Source organism: Sesamum indicum, linkage group LG8, assembly GCF_026168435.1.
Source record: "Sesamum indicum cultivar Baizhima isolate 11 linkage group LG8, ASM2616843v1, whole genome shotgun sequence".
In the NCBI taxonomy this organism is placed as follows: domain Eukaryota; kingdom Viridiplantae; phylum Streptophyta; class Magnoliopsida; order Lamiales; family Pedaliaceae; genus Sesamum; species Sesamum indicum.
Genome location: NC_142664.1, coordinates 22,674,366 through 22,697,944, shown reverse-complemented (window position 1 = coordinate 22,697,944; position 23,579 = coordinate 22,674,366). Strand labels below are relative to the sequence as shown.

Sequence of the window (23,579 nt, the reverse complement as noted above, 5' to 3'; positions counted from 1 at the left end):
TCTTTGTTATGCTCTAGTCCAATATGACAATGGAGAATGACTATAGTGTGACCCCTATGTGTTTCCTCCACGGAAGTAACAACCCTCCACCTTTCTCTTTTGTGTTCATCCTAAATCCAAAATAATTCAATCTTTATTTTAGACTGTCACATCTCCTTGCTAAAACTTGGTCTCGAATATGAAGGCCAAGGAGCCTCACCAGGTCTCCAAGGATACAAACTGTCTAACCCCTGACAGTTCCAAATCAAGAGATTCATTGCAATCGGCAAGAATGCTTGAAATACGATGGTGGTGGGAGGCGCGTGGACAGAGAGGTCGTGGGCTGCAGCAAAAGAGGGTGGGAAAAGAATCCTCTAATAGAAGAAAATGATAAGGTTTCAATTTTTTTTTTTTTGAATTAAAGGAAATTGTTGAAATTAATGAAAACTACTTAAAATTTTAAAATTATCATATTTTGTTATTAATATTTAATTTTATCCTAGTGATATTAAATGAAATACAAGGTACAACGGAACTTTTAATAGAAAATTCAATCTGTGCCGTTTTAACTATGTATGAACCAACCAACTGGGTAGGACCAATAACTAATAACTTAACTAACTCTTAAACTCAAACATAAATCGATCTAAAAATATATATATAAAAAAACCACCCATGAAAAAAGAACTTATTGCAGTGGAAATAGATAAAAAAATGACTAATCAAAAGCTAAAATAGAGCGGGAAATTGCTTAAATAAATGGGTCAGCAAAGTCATCATGTTGAACACAAAAGAAACTTTTGACCCGAATCATGAGATGACTTCTAATTCCCACTTAATTTATTAATAATTGGTGGAATTGGGATATCTGTATCGAGTCTTGACCCCGATGGATTAGTCTTAAAGGTAGCAGCAATCAAGTACCCCTTTTTACGTTGGTTGAAAGAGTATGTACGACAGGAAAGCATGCAATTTTACTAGGATTCATAATGGAACATTTGGACCTAACCAAATAATACAACCAAAATTATAGTTCGGACCGGTTTAATTAGACTTAAACTAATTATAAATATAGGGATAATTACACTTATCTCACTTTAAGTTTGGCATAATTATATGTAGACTTTGTAGTTTGAAAAATTATATCTAGCAATTTTGAAATTTGTTTCCATCTAACAAATAAATACATCCATTAGTCAAAATTAACTAAATTTGCTAATATTGACAAAATTGAATGAAAATTGATATTTATCCTTGATTGATTGATTACTGACTTATTGCAGATAAAATATTTTTTTTTTCGAACTAAACTACTTTTTTAACGATGAAAATATACCTTCTCAAATGCATTAGCGCGTTAAGACGTATAAGGGTAATTTGATCACAAAAAATTATTTGACCTATAATAAGTCAACTAGGGGTTAATATAGATTCTTTTTTTTGTTGTTGTTGAATTTTGACTAACGAGGGGACTTATTTGTTAAACATAAGTAAACTTCAGGGGTGCTAGATGTAATTTTCCAAAGCATAGAGGGTCTATAATTACACCAAATTTCAGGAGAGCATAGTGTAATTATCGCTATAATATACTTATTGTATAATTAGTATATAGTTAAAGAAAAATAATCAATCACACAATAAATATAATACATTCACCATGTGATTGGTTTGATTTGACAAAACCTGATTTGGGTTAGAATTTTTCATAATACAGTGCTTTTGGTCTATATATCACACTTTGTTTGTAGATTGAAGAAAAAGAGCAATAGTGGCCAATTAGGTTTTGCTCGATTAATAAAGTTTTACAAATATAAGTGGATGTCTACCTTTATAATAATTTTTTTTTGTCTCTTTTAAATATATTTATTACTTTGAATTATTAATATTTTATACCAAAATTTAAATTTAAATGTACTGAACGATATAATGGATGATAAAGTTGTATTAGCACCAAACAAGATAAAATACTAACGATCAAATGATTTAATGGTTGTGATTTTATTTTTATGAAAGATATAGCTCATAATTTCAAATCCCATTAAAAATTAAAAACTCAACTTTGATCCTCTTAAAAAAAATAAAAAATGCTAAATTAACATTATAATAAATCCAAATTTAGTGACATGGTGGGATAACCAACACAATGCATTTAAAAAGTCAGTGGTGAATGCTAATCCCCATTGATTGAGGGAAAATTTGGTAATAAAGTTACTAGCACACTTTCTTGAGGAAATTAACTACATATATTTTCAAATTAAAAATTATTAATTAAATTAAATTAAATTAAATTCAACTGCATGCATTCCTGTTAAAATATTAATAGGCTTAAAAAAAATGAATCCGACTTTATGAATTTTTAAAAAGAAACTCATTGTCTCCCTCGTTCAAGAGTTGCGTTGCCCCCTTCCTTAAGAGTTCGGAATGTTATATTGCTCTTTTTTATATTTTTTCTTTTTATAAGATTCGATTCAATATATACATTATCATTAAATCTAAATTCAAAAACTAATTCCACACATTGATATATTCAAATCAAAGAATATATTCACACAATAACGGTGCCTAAATCCACAATATATTTAGTTGTAAAGCCTTAACCTTACCACTTTAGCAAGGCTGGTTGCTGTTCTTTGTTCTATTTAGAGGGTTTTATGCCTATTAGTATTTATACTGGAGTATGTTGCAATTAACTTAATTAAATCAATATCCTAATAAACATGATTGGAACTCAATATCGATGGAATGATTTGGAATTAATCGGAAAGATTTGGTAAAAAGATTTCAAGTAACTTGAATTTGATATCCATAAATAATTTAAAAAATATCATTTAAATTCAAAATTATAAAAAATATAAAAAAATCTATTATTAGAAATTTAAAATCCATCAACTGGAATTTGGCATAATAATATTCCACTAAGTTGAGTGGTCCATGTGGAAAGCTTTTGGCTTTTTGTGTGAAGAATGAAGAGAGGCTTTTTGGGTGTCCATCTTCTATGGTTGTTGCTCTTCAAAAGCAAAGAACAAAACCATTCATTTTCAAAGTGGTGTGTACTTAATTGGTCAAACTCACTTCTTTTGAGAAAATATTATTATCACTTACAACATTCCATCTTTACCCCACTTACTTATTTTGCATTTAATTGATTATGCTTCAGTTTAGCTCAACAATTGCACAATTAATTTTAGAAAATTTTATTTTGAAATCATCAATTTTTAAAAAAATGATTGTAACGTTTCAATTTATAATTTTATAAGTAAAAATTAACCTCATTTATGAGATTAATGAAATGATCAGAAATTTATTTCACAGGCATAATGCAATAAATAGATAAAAAAAAATAATTTCAGTGGAAATAAATGTGTAATTTGGATGAAATTTATTTTTAAAGTGATAATATTAAAATTGGGCCAAATAACACGAGAATCATATTAGCATTTGAAATATTATATGTTTGGACTACTCAATCACATTATCAAACAGGGATTAAATTAATGTATAAATCTCCAATATTTAAAAATTGACGTTTGCTTACATACTTGTATCATGAGCTTGTTTGAAATTCATTTAATTATATCTTAAATGTATTATACTATTTATTTCGTTATTGATAATTTTTAGAATATATGTGACCCTATTTGCTTTGCGAATATAAATTCACTTCATATATAAATTACTTTTGAGTTTAAAATACTCACTCAAATCCTTGATTTAACAATTATCGAAATATACTTTCAAAGTAACTAATATTAAACAAAAATCACTTAAAGATGTTAAAACTTTAATCAACGAATCAAATGCTTTCAAGAGGGACTTTTTCTTGAAGAAAAAAGATATTATTTTTTTAAATAAATCAAGACCGATAATTCTTTTTCTCAAGCGATTTGGACCATGCACCCCTTATTTCTTTCTTTTATTTTTTTTTAAAGTACATCAATTACGATGACAATATAATCTCAAACATTGATAATTATAAAAATTAATATATTAATTATTCATATTAAATATTTATAATTAATCAACAGCTTTTATTAAAATTGAACAACAATTCATATATTAGTAGATATTAATTCTAATACTTGATATCAACCACGTTATTTTGAGTATAATTAAAAAATAAATAAAAATTCCATGTGAAGTGCTTAGTTGGAGAATATGGCTCTATTAGACTTTATGCACTCTAATTATGCAAAGTTTTGGTGGGGTCAATCTAATGCTTGCACAATTTGAAAGATGTGACATATCCTTTTTTTTTTTAATGATTGAAAGTGCGATATATCATTATTCAAGTAAATTTACTTTTTGATTCATATATGTATATATATATATATTCAAATTATAAATGCCTTTGACAAAGTTTAATCAAGGGAAAGGAAATAAATTGTAAGTCAAAAGAACGTAAAAGTGGTTATAATAATGTTATATATATATATATATATGTATATAATAATGAACGAATTTTAAAAATAATTATATTGACATTTTCTGAAATTAGATTAAATTTTCATTGGTTTTAAAATTACACTACACCCCGTTGAGGTTATTGTAATTACAGGTATACTTTTATTTAGTGGCAGAAGATTACACAAACAATCACTAAGAGGGGTGTACTTATAGTTTTAATTGCAAAAAGCAAGAGGATTTGTGCATTTAGGCCTAAACTGAAGCAAGGTCAATATAATTTACCTAATTTTAAAAGGTTAAAAGAGGTAAAAATTCTAATTTGAGCGTTTACTTTAAAAAAAAAAATAAGAAATTCTGTTTATGGTGCCAATAAATAGAAAAATTATAATTTTAATCCATAATTGTAAGAAGTGGATTCAGTCTAATTGGAACTGATCAACTTGATATTTAAGTCGACAATTTTAAAGAATTTGAACATTAAAGATAAAATCCATCAAAAATCACAATTTGATTGGAACTTCGGGCTCACATGAGGTGCACTGCACATGCCAAATTGCACCCATAATTACAAGTTTTTGACGAATTTATTCTTAATTTGTCAATTTTTGAAATTTGAATATTGGTTTAATTAAAACATTCGCTCTATATATTACCAATCATTTGTGTATATATATATAGTGCATGATTTTTTTTAAAAAAAAATAAATGTAATGATAAATAATTGATTTACCTAATTGTTTAAAATCTCTTAAGGAAAAAAAAGTACGTAAAAAGAAACAGGATACATGACTAAAAAAGCATGCAAAAAAATGAACACCAAACAGTACTTTCGTCAATTGTGAGCCCGACCAACACGAATATCCACGTAATTGGATTTTTTCAAGGGTTTTGTTTCTTGAATTAAAAATAGAGGTTTTGCAGTTTTTCCATGTTTGAGTTTTTTAAGGTACATATATACATAGAGAGTACACAAATGTGAAGAATTGAAAGACAAAATATGCTCGAAAAATCAACTGTTGTCATCTTGTGTTCCTCAGACATGTTTCAAGGAAACCTATACTATAATGTACATTAATTGGTTTATGTTTATTATATAATAATATGTGTTGCACACAGGTGTGAATCATTAATCATATGTCGTAAATAAATAACTAACACCATAAATCTTTGAGTAGATTATGTAGGTAAATTACATTAATGTTTTCTCATGAGGTAGGGGATGTTCTTGTAATGTTGCAAACGATATAGAATGTTTGTGTAATTAAAGAAATAATAATATAAAACACACACAAACATTTGTTAATGCATAATTGGTTATCCTTATAAAGAAATAAAAATCTCCAAAAAATTAAGAGAATGAAAATGGAAAAAAGGACAAAGAATTGCTCAAACACCACAGCTTTATTTCTTTTTATGTTTTGTCTTGTTTCCATCATTTTAGTATTTTGAGTAACAATATGATGTATTTATATATGTTCCATTTCAAAGAGCCCCACTTTACCCTTTGCCCTTTGCATTCTTCTATATATTATAACAAACAGATGAGGTCCAAATTCTTGAAATTCCAAGTTTTTTTTTTTTTTTCTTTTTGAAATTTCCCAATCATCGAGAGAGAGGGAGAGAGATGAGACACACTACACAGACAGATGCAACCCCACATCCCCTCAAAGACCTAACATTTACACTGAGTAGTCCTTTTATGGGCTCTATAAATTCCCCAACATGGATTTGGATTCCCTCCCCACTCCTTATTCCTTTCCTTCTTTATAAGAGAGAGAGTTAACAAGAAAAAGAAAAAAACCCTTTTAAATTCAAGAGAGAGAGAGAAGAACAAAGAAGAAAAAAACCCTTTAAAATTCAAGAATTGGGAATCATATCATAAACTAAGAAAGAAAGAAAAGAAGGGTTTTACACTTCAAACATGGGGTGCTGCAGAAGAAGGGTTCTTGTTTCTCATCGTCATCTACTTCTCCTCTTTCTTGCATTATCAGCCATAGATGCAAATTTAGAAGGTAATTAATTAACAACATCTTTTGTTCTTAATGAGTAGTTATTTCATTTTTTGATAATTAAGTAATGGTGTAATTGAGGTGTTGTTGAATTAAAAGGGGATGCTCTGTATGCATTGAGAAGAAGTTTAAATGACCCGGAAAAGGTGTTGCAGAGCTGGGATCCGACCCTGGTCGACCCATGCACTTGGTTTCATGTCACCTGCGATCCTGTTCATAATAGGGTTACTCGACTGTCAGTCATCACCCCTTCATTTTTCACTCACTCTTAATTCTCATTAGTTTCAACTAAAGAAGCTAATTTTTTAAATGTTTTTTTTCTTCTTGGAAGTGATCTTGGAAATGCTAAGCTATCAGGGAAGCTTGTGCCTGAGCTGGGGAAGCTGGAAAGCCTTCAGTATCTGTCAGTACCGTATACTCTACCCGGGGGGGGGGGGGTGTTCTGATATATGCATTACTACATTTAATAAGCAAGTACTAATTAATTAAATGAAATGCATGGTTGGTGGTTTAATTACAGGGAACTGTACATGAACAACTTGACGGGACCAATTCCAGCAGAACTCGGACAGCTCAAGAGTCTTGTGAGCCTGGATTTGTACCATAACAACCTTACTGGATCAATCCCTCCTTCTTTCTCAAACCTTTCAAATCTCAAATTCCTGTAATAATTTCCATCTGCTGCTGCTGCTGCTTTATTACATTATTATTATTTTAGTATGTATCATTGTTTTGTGCTTCTGATACGGCGACATTATCATCAGGCGGCTTAATGGTAACAGGCTGACTGGAAGAATTCCTAGGGAACTTACCAAGCTTGGAAACCTCAAGATTTTGTGAGCCTTATTATTATTCAAGATTTGAAGCTAGCTAATTAAGTAGCCCTTCGCATGGTTTTGATTAATTTGGAACTTATTTCTGCCTGCACAGCGATGTGTCGGACAATGATTTGTGTGGGACGATCCCAACGGTGGGCGCCTTCTCTAAGTTCACCCAAGAAAGGTAGCTTATTGAAAACGATAGCTTACAAACTCATACATCTTGTAATACACCTTTAGAATTTATAAGATATTGAATCTTATTTTTAAAATTAAATCTTCTCGAATGTTTAAATAAAATAAGATCACGAAACTTATAAAATGTCTACCACAATTTCAAAAGGAATTAATTTGTTAGGAGTTTAAAAATAAATTGAGAATTCCTTACTTTTTCTATTCCAAACGAGCTTACAAACTCCAAACATCTTATTTCTTGTGATCTTATAAATTTATTCTCAAAAGAACTTATCAAACATTTTATAAAGTCTTGAAAGCTGATAAGAGCACGCCCCAAGTATATGAACTGATTGTGAAGTATCGGCTGCAGTATATATTGTTGAATTGATTTGTCTAATTTTGATTGAGCATTTTGTTCTCTTTTTCCCTGGTTTTGCAGTTTTGCGAACAACTCAAGATTAGAAGGGCCTGAGCTGATGGGATTCGTGAGATACAACGTCGGAGGCTGCAAATGAAAGATGTTTAGAAGTAATAATACCAGATAGAATTGCGCTATGAGTAATGTGTTGGAACCAGACATCATTGTAACTAGTAAACTCTATGGGATTGGGTCTTAAATAGTTAGCTTTGATGGCCCTCTCAGAACTACTGTTTGTTCAAAAGTTCAAACTATGAGATATGGATATCCCAAGTCCACCTCAAATCATATGGAGTATATAAGAGATGGGAACAATCTTCAAATAGTAATATATATATATATATATATATATATATATATATAGCAATCTCAGCAATTGTTACCAGTATTAATTGAAACAAGATTTGCATTGAGCAAGGGTAACTCCCAGGTCCAAGCTAGACCTAATTATATGACGATAGCTGATCATTCTCAATAGCTCAGACAATGTCCAATTAATATCAATCTTGCACTGATTCAGACTCGTTTCCAGAAGGCTAGTACTGTTACAGCTTCCATATCTAGGACATGGTTCATTACAAAATTGATTGTGTCACTGGTTATGGTACAATATTTGCTCATAACAGCGACTAGATAGCAAATCTGAGGAGCTAGTGATTTATACATGACTAACAAAATTAGAAAGAGTTAACTAGTAACTATTAACAAATTTCCCTTTGATGGCTGAGAAGTAGAGCGGCGCTCTAATGTATCCTCTTCAAGTTACCTGTCAACAATAATACCAAATCAGCATCATTATCGTGTAAACGCAGGCATGCATCGAAAAAAAAAAATTCCACAACAAGAGAAATAACATGTTCAAAATGAAATCAGTACTCTGTTAAAGTCAATGAAGAGAGTGCACAGCTGATTTTACTACTTTTTGGGTTTAGTGAACCTACACGTCTCGTTTCGTTAACTTGTGTCAGTAATATCATTTTTCCACTAATTTGTGCTCATGGTACTTCTCTCTTTATATTTGACTAAGAAACAGGCTAATCATGCACAACTCACAAACTCAAAGAGTAAAATGTAATATGCTGCAGTATTTCGCGAGCATTTGCAATCTATCAACTCTCGGGAACATTAAATAGACAACTCAATACTCCCGGTTCTAAGCTTGTAGCTATCCAGATCATCTACATTAGCACATTTATCACTGAGTGAGAGCAAAATAATAAAATAAAAGTCCTTTTTCGTGTTTGTAGACATTTCACCCACATGACGAAGTGTTTTTATAGGTGAGTGAGACTTTGAAGTGAACGCATGAATTCTCCTTTAGTTCGATCAAATATCCACATGGAATTGGAGCAGGGGGGACTAGCATATTTTAAAATATTCTTCTGTTTTTGTATTGAGAGCCCAAGGCATATGCCTCCTTTCGCTTCTCTTTGTTGTAAGTGCTAAAACCAAATAAAACGTTGGCATATTTAACTTCGTTTCAACAGATATTTGCTGTAAGCCTATGCATTTTCAGTATAGGTAGATAATCTGTATCATCTGCAGAGTACCTGAAAACTACGTTAATTACAGAGGCCCTCTTGAGGATACACTAAACCAGAGAGCTCTCTTGCGCCTAAAACTGCCATGGCACAGCGGTGACTTAGATCTTTAGGTATCAAAAAGAATGAACCATATACATTTTCCTCCTAAACAATAAGAAATCTGCATAATTCCACGAAAAAATGCAACATGGCTCCAGAGCCACCCTATCCAAATACTAAAGCAAAGACATGAACACAGATAAGGGTTCTATCCTCCAGATCCAGTTTTTTTCATTTTGTGGAGTTTTTGACCCTCTAGCAGAAATCTCTCTCTACCTCTATCAAGGTGGTATAGATACTTCAATCCATATTCTTCTAGGAAGGTGGGTGATAACTGAAGCAATTTTTCTTCTGTGTCTGTATAAATTTTGTGTATACCCTATTGAAATTTTACCTTATTTAATAAACAATATCAATATGCATGCTTTAGCTGAGAAGTGAATTTTCCAATTACCTTCAGTCATCTGGCTGGCTAGTAGCTATGATGTAGGAGAAGCTGGCTGGACAGGAGAGGAAATATCTTCTGCCATCTTTAAGTCTTGAGAACCTTCTGAAGGAACATGTAATGCTATTTCTATTGAACCTCCAGCCGGAATGGAGTAGCTGCGTGGCAATGACTGCGGTGTCATAGTGAGTGCAGATGCTGCTGTGGATGTTGTCGATACACATGCAGTAGACAGCTCATGACTCTGTGATATTAAGGGACCAGAATGAGCACCACGATTGGAGGGTCTTCTAGCAGCTAAATGAGCTGGGGGGCGAGGAAGCTCATGAAGCTCACTAATTTTAGGGGATGACACGAAAGTAGGTGAAACACGAGAAGACAACTTGGGGGTTGATGCTGGATGGGGTAATGGGGTGCGTAATAGGGACCCGGAAAATGGTGGAGGGAAGGCTGATGAGACAATGGGCCCACTGGCTGTGAAATTTCGGTTATGTGGCCATGGATTTCCTGTTAATGGACCAGAGAAAGCCTGTCTTTTGGCTTTCTTAGCATGAGATGCGACATTTTGGTCAAGTTGTTTAAGTGAAAGGCCTTCTGTCAATGGAGGGGGCAAGGGAGTTGCTTTAGTGGTGTTGTTGCTCTCTTTCAGTACAGATTGCATGTCTAAGATGATTGGTCCAGATAATTTCTCATTTGCCCCAAGTTTCTCATACTTGCTCTGATCTAAAGGAGATGAATGCCGAAGGTTGAACACTGTTTGTCTTGTTTGAGATACTTCATTCAACAATTTCCCCGATACTGGACTCTTTGCCTCATCTGGCGTGGGTAGGACATAAGAAGTGAATTTTCGTGATGCCGAAGACCCCAAATGCTTCACTCGCTCAGCTGAATCAAGTTTCTTTTCAGGAAAGAGAGGTGCTGATTTGCTGATCACTCGGGGCCCTCTTTGGAAAGAAAAAGAATTTCGACCAGGACTTCGTAAAATCTCCTGAAAGCATGGACCGAAAGTACACCATAATGCGTTGTTAATATCAATCTAATAATGGAGTTGGAGAAATATTTAAATACAAGACGTGTGACTCACAATGCAAACATCAAAAAACGAAACTGAATGCATGCTTTCCTATGTATGAAATTGTGGATTACTTGGACTTCAAATGAAACATCCACCACACAGATGCAACCCGTGAACTATAACAACTTCTGTCTTCATTCAACGCTTTAAGAGAATAACATCAGATAAAATCCAAGGTGCAAAAATCTTTCTCATTGTCCGGGCAGTCTTCATTCAGATAGGTAGATCTATAACTACGTCAACTATTAGTTGCAACAAATTTATTTCATCAAACAAATCCGTTTGCTCATAAATGGAACAACTACTATCATGAATCTCACTGTTAATCCTACTTTCCCTTTATGATGTCCCAGCACTTGGTCCAATTCAAAAGTCACCAATTCGTTTCTGTAATTACCGAATTATGCTTTGAACTTCTTTTTGAAGCAATTTTTAACTAAGACCCAAAGTTCAAAGAGGAGGAAAACAGAAGGGAGAAAAAAATTTACAAAATAAAGCAGCATGTACGAAAACTTATTAAAAAGTTTAGTTGAACTTTGACGTGGTCAGGTAGGAGGCAGTGGCAATTAGGAGAAAGAACCATCAGCAAAAACATACAACTTGAATTCCTCACCATTGCAGAAACCAATTTAACGTCAGCAGCAAATACCGCATCAGTATTATCCAACTGCAAAAATATAACAAATTTTAAGTAACCATAGATGGCTATATCAGCTGAAATTATGACAAATAATCGGAGAAACAAGTTTCAAGAATAGTCTGAGAAGATAATTTTAGTGAAGATTAGCAAACAAGCCCATCAAGGCAATGACTCATTGTGTATCATGGTACCCATGAGGTTAAGATGGTTTATCTATCACAAACAAAATGCTAACTGATTGCCAATATGAAAAACTGTTTTCCTAGTATAATCTGGCTGTGCTCCTTATGAACTCCCAGATGGCTTACAGAGGCAGCTGCATTTAAAATGCACGAATTGACAGGTTAAAGGATGATGAGTGACCAGTTAGTAACTCAAAGCAGTACAACAACTTCAAGGATTTCATAGTTTCACATGCCAAAAGGAAGTTTTGCTCCGTCAGTCAAAATTTAAGTTACCCCAACAGTTGGAACACCCTTTAAGATCAAATTAGTGTCAATAAGCAAGACTTGTGGTGCTTGAACAACAGCGAAAGCATGTGAAATAGTTGATCAGAAGTTCTTTATTTTGACTGACAGACGGATATTCTACTTCAGTATCAAGAGATGTTAAAGTTGTACCTCCATTGAATTTTTTGATGAAGAGACTTCTTGGACTGGACCATTTTGTCCATAGTCAAAACTCAATTCTCCTTCATCATGGGTTTCTGAACCATCTTCAGTTTCATCGTCTCCATCACTTTCATCATCATCATCATAAATATCACGCTCATCATCTTTGAGTCCAGTAAATTGGTAATCAATATGGAGCTGTTCGGCAAGCATCCTGACATGTGGCTCAATTGCCTCCAAAGATCGGAGCGCCTTCTTGAAGAAGTACAACTGTTGTAAAAGTGAAGATCTATGAGTCAACTGTGATGTAACAAGAAATCACGTTTCATGTATCTAATGTTTTCTCAGAAAGAAAACAAACCTGTGCAGCATGATGCCGAGATGCCTGTGTCAAAAAACTACGGGATTGTCCTTGTTTTAGAGATTTCATGCGGAAGACAAATACATTTGCCTCCTCATCATATTCATCATGTGCTTCTTGCAGCAGGGGCGAGTTAAAACATTCGCCTTTACTGTTTCTTAACCTCCCTCTCTCTTTCTGTTTCTTCATCAGATCTTCATATATTTCTCTGGAAGTTATTTCAGAACAAAAGGAAACAATATGAGGTTAAGAATAAACAAGTGAAACCTCCGCTAGTGTTGAGAAAATGGTAAGAAAAGTGTCTAAACAAATGAACCGGATAGAACCTTTTCCCATCACATCGCTTCTTCATCTCCTGTATAAAGGGGGGAAAAGGTTAGGTGAACAGCTGACGTATAAATTGCAGCCAAAGAAACGAGTCAAATATCTCTTCTGGAGATTTTCTCTTGGTATTAAGTTAAGAAGTAAAAGCTAGAACGATATAAAATCCACATTAAGGGCTCATTTGGTCCGCGTGAATACACATGTGAAAGTGAGTATAAGGGACTTATACAAAAAGGTTATAAATGGAGGGGAAGTAAAGCTGCAAAAATATGAAACACCTCCCAAACCAAATTTTGTTTGTGTCGAAAATCAGGCTAAAAAGACCATGAAAGTACCCATTTTATTTTTATTTACTATATTGTCTGTAGACATAATTTATCTATAAAACAAGACTCCTTTATTTGAAAGATTGACATCTAAACAATATTTCATTCGTATTCTTGTTGAATGTTGATGCATATTTTTATTAATAAGTTAACAGGTTCATTTTTATTTTTTTAAGTTTAAAATTATCTTAGTTTTAAATTATTTATTTACTTAGACAAAATAATGAGAAAACGGCTAGTTGTTAAAAATTACAAAAGATAATCTTTTTTTCTGAGTCTATTTCTTAACAAACACGTGGAAATATTTAAGATTTACTACCCTATCAATAATACAAACAATTTAAGGAAAAGTGTTATTGCTTCCCCTCCCCTTCCCTTTTCACTTCCTTTTCCCTTTTCCACTCACTGAATCAAACAAATCCTAAGTGAATACAATTGGTTGCAAAGCACACTAATAACAGTAAAGGCAGGCAAAAAATTAAAGCAAGCTAGTGAGCGGGGGCAACACAAACGAAACACAAAACTAAAAGGAATCCAAGCCACCATACTTCCATTAAAATCCAAGAAATACAGTATCTGGAAATTGAAAAGAAGGGGGAAAATAGAGAGAACATAAACTCAACCAGGAAAAAAGCCTAAGTCAACACAATTGGTCACAAAACACACTAGTAACTGTAGAGGCAGGCAAAAAATTACAGCAAGCTAGTGAGCGAAGGCAAGACAAAAGAAAACAAAAAAATGCTACAGGAATCAAAGCCACCATACTTTCCACTGGAATCCAAGAAATACAGTATCTGGAAATGGAAAAGAAAGGGGAAAGATAGAGAAAACATATACTTGACCAGAAAAATGACATGCTTCTGGTGATACTTGGAAGAGAATTCAAGGGTTACCTTTATCCCCCTCAAATACCAGCATTTGTACAATTGTACTCTTTAAAATACATGATCAATGCAGTTATCCATGAACTATTTCAAATAATAATAACAAAAGAGCAACCATAATACATTATCTATGCATTATTACCTCTACTGTGCGAAGTTCATTCAGAAGAGACTCTGATGGGTTTGTAATCGTCTGGAATATATGAGAACGCTGACATACAGAATAAATAAATCAGCTTAAAAATCAGTGCAGGAAGTAGAAACTATTTTATACACATCAGTCAACACTCACATAACCATCAACAAGTTTCTGAAGTTCAAACTGTACTTTACCCAGCATTAATAAAACTTTTCCTGCATGATAAAAGCTATTAGTTATTTTGGAAGAGAAAACTATAATATTTGATTCACTGCAAACAGACACAGATTATAAAGAGAAAGCAATGAGAGAGAAATTTAAAGGCATATGGCAAATTTGTCGTCTCGTCCTAGCAGCATCAGAGGATAAAACTTGTTTAGCAGAATGACTTTGGGTCGCTAATCCAAATTATGCTTTAATAAATCCACATAATATGCTTTCTCCAGTTTAATAAACTACTCAGCAACCAACAGGTCGCTTAGGGTTGCATCATGCAAACTCATACTTGTGTATTCTACATGACAGGAACACCTCTTCCCAAGACAAACTCTCAAAGTTAACAAAAATGTAACAGAAAAGCAATTGTGTCACAAACATCTAAGAAATAATATTCTTACTCATTCAACGGGCAATAAAATGGAACAAATTGATCCATGAATATCCTAAAGTTAAGTTCAAAAGACCAATCAACCTGAATTAGATAAGAGTTATATTTTTAAGAAATTGCCTCCCCATACCCGCACACATATTGCAGAATTTATGAATTACCAACTAATTCTTCATATATTCTACATTCATGGACATCATCGTCCATTTTCTTCAACGACAAACATGTACGTGCATGAGAAAATTTCAGCCTACCACTTTCTTCATCATCATTCAGAGCTGTTTTCTCAAGAAGACAATCACCCATTTCCCTCAGTGATTCTGAAAATTCTGAAAAGAAAGGGGATTGGTTAAGGGAACTTCATGAAAGTTCAATCAAATAAAAATCAATCAATAAGAGATCTTCAAGAAATGTAAGAGGAAACACAAATTTGTCAAGTTTCTCATATCAAAATGTACAAGGAACAACTGTGCATTTGAAATATGAAGCATAGCCACATAAAAGAATATCTACTTGCAACCGAGACTAAGGCTTGTCTATGTAAGGTTTTAAATAGAATTAATTGGAAAACATGGCCCTATGAAGGTCATCAAAAGCAACCCTTTTTCTCAGTGTTTCTGAAATTCCGAAAAGAAAGGGGCTTGGCAAAGGAACTTCATGCGAATTTAATCGAATAAAAATCAATGGATAAAAGACCTGAAGAAATGTGAGAGAAAACACAAATTGTTCAAGTTTCTCATACCAAAATGTACAAGGAACAATGGTGCAATTGGAATATGAAGCACCAGCGCAAAAAGAATATCTACTTGCAACTGAGACTAAGGCTAGTTTACGTAAGGCTTTAAATAGATTTAATTTGGAAATGTGACCCTATTAACCATAGTTGTGGTACCACATCACAGGCATCTTCATCAAAGCAACCCAAAAAGGGTCTACTTCATCTAGATCTACTTTACACCGTCTTCATCCTATTCATGAAGAAAAATAAAAAGGAAAGTCTGATGATACTAAAGAAGACAATAATTGCTTTAGATCCGATGATCATGGAGATGATGACAATGATGATGATGATGGAGACGAAAATGAAGATGATCTAATAAAAATAGATGATTAGATTATACCCTTATTTGCTTTTCGGTAAAAAAATGTAGGATTTATTCAATCCTTCTTACATTTGGATCTTTTTTGTTTTCTTTAACATCACTTGTTTTTCATCTTCTTTTAATGGTTATATAACGTTTTTTAATGTTGAACTTGTTATTTAATCTTTGTAGTTTGTATTTAACTTTTTTTTTTTACATTATTGTCATTGAAAAATATTAATAATACAAATATATAAATTATTTTTGCAAATTAGCGTCGTGCTTCAAAAAGGCCCACGTTGCGCCATGCGCCCTTGTGCACCATGAGCCTTTAACAACTATGCTATGTACAAATGGGCACATTGATCGAACTAACTGTATCACATACAGCTTCATGTTCTGTATAGACAGATAATGTAATTTGTACTCTCATAATATCACCGGAATCGGAAACAATTTTCCAAAAATGATATAGTGCCCTTCTTCAACATTATTGTTGCTTCCTTTAACCATAAGGCAAGCAATCTTAAACAAAGACTTTTTTCTAACAGCCAATGCATGCTTTATTTTCTTTCAAGTCATGTGAAATTTGAGTAGCTAAAGAACTCTTCAGACGAACCTAGAACACTTGTCAGGTAATTTTTCCGTGTGGCTAATGATCAAGGATATCAAATGGCAAATGATTAAAGCAAGCTATCACATTATATACCAGCGAACAAACCATTATTATACTAATCAAAGCAAAAATGACTTAAAAACTGAATATTGGAGTGGGATTATCAAGAGAAATTCAACTTGAATTCAAAATCAATGACAATTTACTTCATAACTTCACAGAAGTATTTCAAGAATATAAAGGGTTCTTATTGTCATCAAGATACCATATACACTGTTTGCAGTTGCGGCCGCAGCAGAAAGTAACCTATCATAGCAGTCCCTCATATCATTCATGTCCTGATAGAGAAAAAACAAATTTTTTTATCAATTAGAATCACAGAGTGAAACTTTCACAAGTGGTATGTGGTGATCCAACACAACTATTTAGCTAATGCAAATAAGGTTGACATATGCCAGAAAGAAATATGTGATGTCTCTGAAACAGTACTACTCATCATAAACATGTCTGCACCTTCCATAGGCCTCAACCCTTCCGTAACCACCAACTTGAAGACCAGATAAACCACATATGTAAATACCATGGACACCGAAGCAAACTTCTCAGCACATGGTTATACCACACAAAATGTCACGCGACAATAGTTCCACATCGCAGAAGGATTCTGTAAGTATACTATTCAAAGAAATAACAGCAAACAAGTTGGTAGATGCAACACATTTTTTATTCTAACAATAGACTGAAACATGTACTGATTTGAAGGGGGATTGAATATCTGAAGAGTCAACATATCATCAGTTCGAGTTTCCACGAGGCAATGTTGCATTTTGTTTTGTTATGCAGTGACTTCATAATCACCTAGTTGTCCAATAATATTTTACAAAATCAAGGTGTTAGACACCTCTTGAGAATACAAAGACTTGATTTATTGCCATCACAAAAGCTGAATTCATGTTTTTCCTTCCTGTTTTTTTCCTTTAAAAGAAAATGCAGACTTTATTTATTACCATCTGCAAAGCTGAATTCATATTTTCCTTTCCTTTTATTTTCTTTCTTCTTTTTAACATTTTCTTGATTCGGACCAAATGGTTCAGTATTTATCAAAAGACTCATAGAAAGTCATTCCATCATATAAAGTTCATTATTTTAAGATGGTGCATAAAAAATACAGTCAGTACAAACAGAAAAATTGCAATAACAATTGTAGTTCAGATCACCGAACTCACTCAAAAGTACCATGTTCATGGCAAAATAACTCAGACTATAACATTTAAGATACTAAAATAACCACACCTACTGCTACTTCATCAAGACAGTTGACCAGTCAAAGCTCCATGAATCTTGTTAAATTGAGGAATACTGTGATAAATCAATCATAAACAACAAATTCCCTATTCCAAAATTCTGCAAATAAATTTGCTAAATTCCCCTTAATTATACGAAATTCCCCATGAACTAAACACCTTAAACCCAGAAAATAAACAAAAGAAAACCGCAAATTCTTAATCTATTATTCCTACTCAAACCAAATCACAGCGTAAATTTACCTGCGTAGCTCGAGCGAGCTCATCTAGAGCCAGAGATTGATGATGCTTTTGCGCTCTCCTGTCGTGCCTAAGCGCTGCGAATTTCTGCAATTTCCTCAGCGACGTCTTCATCTCGCTGATTTTTTTCTCAAAACAAGTATGCAAGGTCACAAACACACCACAAAAAATTTCTACACACGCACCAGAGCTGAATTTACAAAGGCAAAAAACAAAGGTGGGAGAGTGGAATTGATTAGTGATAATGAAACCCTAGATCAAATTGAATGTTGAGAGAGAGAGCGAGAGAGAGAGAAAGAGTAGAATGTGGAATTGAATTTGCACGGAACCAAAGAGGTCGCCATTTTTGGTTACGTCAAAGCTGTTAGAAAACTACTACCATGTCAGATCAAGGACTTCGCCTCATTTCTTTTCTTTTCTTTTCTTCTTTCCCTTTTTTTTCCCCTCTCAAAAATATTAAAACATAAAAATTACAAATAATTTAAATTTGAATAATAGTAAATTCAAGAATTCCAAAAACTACTCTTGGACTAGCATTCATGTTCCTAAATTAAAAAAAAATAACATTAAACTAATAAATTAATTGGATCATATGTAAATTACGTGTAATTTTGCGACCCAAATGATGAAAATTGCAATAATTTAAAAATTACAGTATTAAATTGTAAAAATCAGTTCAGAATTAAAAATGTCACCCTCCATAAGGTCGGAAAAATGATATTGAATAGATATATTCATTTAAAAAGTATATTTATAAAAGAGCGTGACTTTTCAAATTGAATAATCACATTTTCATATGAAAGGACATACCGTTACACACAAATAACATATTATTTAATCATAATAACATATCTTTTCAATTGAAAAATATACCAATTCAGTGATTGATGATATTCGATTGATTATACACTATTGGATAGTGACAGAGCGCCATCATCTATCATCTACAGATATCGTAACAAATATCTTATTACAATTTAATTTTATTAAAATAAATTTATTTTTTAATTTATCACTCATCACTCTACAGCAGTCATTTTATAATTTATAGTTGCTAACATTCTTGTATCCAATATGCTTATTAACATTTTTCTTCATATAAAACATAGATATAAACAAAAAAAAAATGATATAAATTTAACTTTTAGACGAAGTTTATTTAGTTCTTTGATGAATAATGAGTTTTGTCCAATTTGGTGTATGCTCGAATTTAGAGGACCCGCGAGAGTCTAATTCAAATAAAAGAACATCTTAATATATTTAAATAAGTTGAAATCTAGTATTTTGACCCACATATCAAAAAATTGTAAGAACTATACATTCGAAATACCTCAGTCATTGTTTCAAGAATCGGATTGGAGATCGAACCAGACAAGTTACTAGGTCATTTGATCATCAATTCGACCAATTCAATCAAATTAAAAAAATCGATTGACACGAACTATACTATATACATATATATATTATACAACATATTATATATTAATTGATTAAGTTAAAAGACAAAATTTAAATACGAAATTTTAAAAAAAAAATCAAGGTAAATTTTATTCAGTAGCAACAATAATCCTCAATAAAATTTAATAAAGAACACGCAAAAATAAATTCAATTATTTAAACTAAATAAAAATTATCACAATAAAATATAAAACATTATAATATATAAATAGAATAAATCAAATTTTTAACTTTACTTAAAAGTAGCAATCAATTTCATTAAAAAAATAAAAATTATAAATTAAAAAGTAATAATTTTAAAATGAAAAATTGCAGATTGTTTGTTTTTGAGTGCATGCTAGTGGTCTCATTTATCATTCATTCTTCCCACAAACATCTTTCCATCTTCACCCAAACATTCTACCTTATCTCCTCACCCCTACCAAACGTCTGTTCCATCACCTTTCCCTTCTTCTCCACAAACAGCGCCCCCCACAGCCCACAGCTCGCCCTATGCCCCTTCAGTTCTTCGCCCAGCAACTTCCACAACTCGCTCAAGAATCCATCGTCGAGCATCGTGCACAGCTGGTCGAGGCAGTTTCACGTCCTATGTTCTTTTTCTTTTTATGTTTTCTTTAAAGAAAAAAAATAATCGAGTTCATCGCATATTTTCACCAATTTTGACAGCTTTTGACTAGTTCATACCGAGTTTGACCATACTGATTTTTATACCCATATACGGACCGATCTCAGATCTGGTCCTGGTCGGCTAGTCCAATCCTAGTTTAAAAACATTGGCCCAGTTATAACCCTTCATGCTTAAATCAACAGAGATGTAAGAGGATGAGTACAAAGATTGTGAGAGTATTCACGGTGCAAAATTTGAATTTGGGGCATGAAGGGCTAGTACTTGTAGATTATTCAAATTAAACGATTTTCACATGAATTATTAAATTAAAAACAAGAAAAAATTGGTAATTATATTTTGTCATCCAAACTATGTCCGTTCTTAACTTTGTAATTTGAATTCTTTTTTTTTTTTTTTATCAAATTACCATTTTAACTTTGCAAAATTTGCACTTTGCCATATATGACCATTTTTTCATTGATTTTTCTACCAGAAAACAATTACATGCTGTGCATATGTGAAATATATCATATTACATAACTCTTAAATATCACATGTGCACCGCATGTGATTTTTATTGACAAAAAAATTGATTAAAAAATAGTTATAAATGACAAAACACAAAATTATATGGTAGGTTGACACAAAAAAAGATTTAAATATCAAAATATAAAAACAGTCATCATTCGAATAACAAAATATGATTAACCCTAAAAAAAATTATCATGAGTCCGTACATATAAAAATTCAAATTGTTGGATAGTACCATAAAAGGCAAAAAACTTGACATGTTTTGTGATTAACACAAAATTGAGCATATTTGCTAAAACTAAAAATTGCGGCAAATATTTTTATCTTAAGTCAAACCTTAATAAATTTTGATTAACCGTAATTAAAATTTAAATTTTTACAATAATTTTACCCGACCACATGGTAGATTTTATCAATTTTGTATGATATTTAAGCCCAAGATCATTTATAGTGTACAAAAAAGTTAATATTAATTAAGTAAAATAAACTTTTAATGATCGATAGTACTATGAACTTTTTCAATTTTTAACAGAAACGACGACTTGTGTAATAATTGTCAAAAATGATAAATATCAACACTCGAGCTCAAACTATGACAAATTTATCTAAAATTCATCGGACTTGACTTCATTTGTTTACAATTTTACCCGTTCGTGTTCTGTTAAACAAATTTTATTATATATATCTGATGGGGGTATACTACCCTTCTAAGTCAAATGGACAAAAATGCCCTTAAAAATAGAAGAAAATACACAAAGACCTCAGGATCCGTGCACTTTTTTTCGGTCGGGTAGCAACGACACCGCTGGAGTCTCGCATCAAAAATCTAGAATTCGGACTATAGATCCTCTTACGACACCTCACATGAGATGTGGCCACGTGGATCAATTATGTACAGCCATTTGGACATATAAACATTATTGCTTACACACATTTATGGTACGTTATATTTATTGTTTTTTTTTGACTTTATTTACTCCATTAGATCGTTTTCGATCATCTCTCAACTTTCACTGACTTAGGTATTGGAGAATTTTAGTTGGGGAGCATCTAGTCTAATGATATTTTCTTTTATCAGAAACCACACTTGTAGGTGATTGGCAACGGACCCGATCCGACCATCAAAGAATTCTGACCGATTTCGACGTGGATTAAATCCATGCATGTTTAACAATTGTAGGTAGTAAACTGTAGTAATTAGTTAATCATCTGGTAATTATACCTTTGTAGGTGATCTAAATGTGGCGGGAGACCCTACCAAGTCACACGCCTTTGATTGAGATGTTGAAAGATTCAAAAGCCGCTTTTTGAGAAACATAAAGAGAAGCGCAACTTAATGAAAAAGACGCCTTTGTAACAACAATTATGATCATTATTCTTCTTTCAAGTTTTGGTCTCTGTTTGAAACTATTAGTGGAGGACAAAAAGAAAAAGTCGCCGGCACTCATACGGCTTCAAAGTCGCGTTAACGCCTGGTCAAATCAAATCCGAGTGACAACTAGTCTCCACTCGTTCTTTCAAAGTCCACAATAGCGACTTTCCTTTTTTATCTAGATAAATTACAGCATGCGGCGATTTATTTTGAGATTTAGAATAATTATAAGGGATAATTGCACCCCCTCCACTAAATTTTAGTGTAATTACACCAAGACCCCTATAGTTCAAAAAATTACAAACTAGTACCTCTAAAGTTTGTTTTCATCTACCAAATAAGTCCCCATATTAGTCAGAGTTCATTGAAATTGCTGATATTAACAAAAAAATTGAAAAAAAAATCTGTATTTATCCTCAATTGACTTATTATTAACTTATTACAAGTCAAATAAATTATTTTATGATTAAATTATCTTAATACGTCTTCACGCATTAATGCATGTGAGGTGGTATATCTCTTTCGTTATAAGGGTAGTTTAGTTCAAAAAATTGTTTGACCTGCTATAAGTTAGTAATAAAGTAATGAAGGGTAAATATCAATTTTAATTTTCAATTTTTTTATTAATATCAATAAATTCATTGAATTTTAACCAATGAATGGACTTATTTGTTTGACGGAAGCAAACAATAGGGATGCTAGATGTAATTTTCAAACTATAGGGAGTTTACGTGTAATTACACCAAACCTTAGGGGGGAGTATAAATATTTTTGTATTATTTAAAAAATTATAGATATTTTATTTAAATAAAAAACTAATTATGTAGTCTTTAACCAATAATGTAAAAATTACTATTTTATCTTTATTATTCTTTTTAAATGTTTATGAAAATATGTAAAAAAATTTGAGGGTGGATAAATTAAATAATTCACTGATAATATTAGATTATAAAAGTATTTTACAAAATTATAATTCATAATAAAAAAAATATTTTGGATGAAAGTCTAACGAATGAGCTCGTCGTTATAAGCATTGAAACTATGTGGTACAACGAAAAAATATTTATAGTCATACCAAATTTCATAAAAGGTGACTATAATTTATTCTTTTTATTGTTTCGAATGTTGAGCTAAAAAACAATGATGAAATGATCCATGATGCATCAAAGCTTGTTAATGGAATTAAAAATATTATAATCACTTATGTATGAGATGCATTGAGATCTCAATTTGTGTTTTGAGCTTCCTCAGTCAAAAGATACCGACGGGTTGTGATTGCTTGCGGAATTAACTTTTTTAATTATCTAATAATTCATCTAAGGGTATAATTCATATATTTTTAATATGTTATCAAAATCATGAAAATGCTAGTATATAAGGTCTTTTTTTTAATTAATAGTATAGATAAAAAATATTGAAAAATTTTTGGACGAAAATATACAATACAATAAATTATATTTGGATTAAGTTGTTTTGTGATAGTCTTTTATATAAAAATATGTGATAGAATGAAAATATATTTGAATTACGATGTTTTGTGATAGTCTTTTATATAAAAATATGTGATAG

The 23,579-nt window shown here is 32.1% G+C and overlaps 2 protein-coding genes across 3 annotated transcripts; one reads left to right on the top strand and one right to left on the bottom strand.

The window, feature by feature from the left end:
• Positions 1-6,117: 6,117 nt before the first annotated feature.
• Positions 6,118-8,090, top strand: LOC105168460 (leucine-rich repeat protein 1). 2 transcript variants are annotated; one of them, XM_088883414.1, is made up of 7 exons: positions 6,118-6,395; positions 6,492-6,627; positions 6,724-6,795; positions 6,913-7,056; positions 7,175-7,228; positions 7,323-7,394; positions 7,827-8,090. In XM_088883414.1, exons 1-7 carry the CDS (start codon positions 6,305-6,307, stop codon positions 7,900-7,902), a joined length of 645 nt encoding a protein of 214 aa, XP_088739540.1. In that variant the 5' UTR covers positions 6,118-6,304; the 3' UTR covers positions 7,903-8,090. The 2 variants fall into 2 exon arrangements, with proteins under 2 accessions (XP_088739540.1, XP_011086853.1); XM_011088551.3 differs by having other exon boundaries at positions 6,121-6,395; positions 7,157-7,228.
• Positions 8,091-8,294: 204 nt separating this feature from the next.
• LOC105168459 (hydroxyproline-rich glycoprotein family protein) lies at positions 8,295-18,451 on the bottom strand. The gene is made up of 11 exons (XM_011088550.3): positions 18,046-18,451; positions 16,764-16,836; positions 15,055-15,129; positions 14,347-14,408; positions 14,197-14,265; positions 12,847-12,875; positions 12,521-12,728; positions 12,169-12,429; positions 11,522-11,575; positions 9,843-10,821; positions 8,295-8,571 (listed from the first exon to the last, which is right to left on the bottom strand). The coding sequence occupies exons 1-10, from the start codon at positions 18,154-18,156 to the stop codon at positions 9,868-9,870; spliced, it is 1,896 nt and encodes a 631-aa protein (XP_011086852.1). The 5' UTR covers positions 18,157-18,451; the 3' UTR covers positions 8,295-8,571; positions 9,843-9,867.
• Between the last annotated feature and the right edge of the window lie 5,128 nt (positions 18,452-23,579).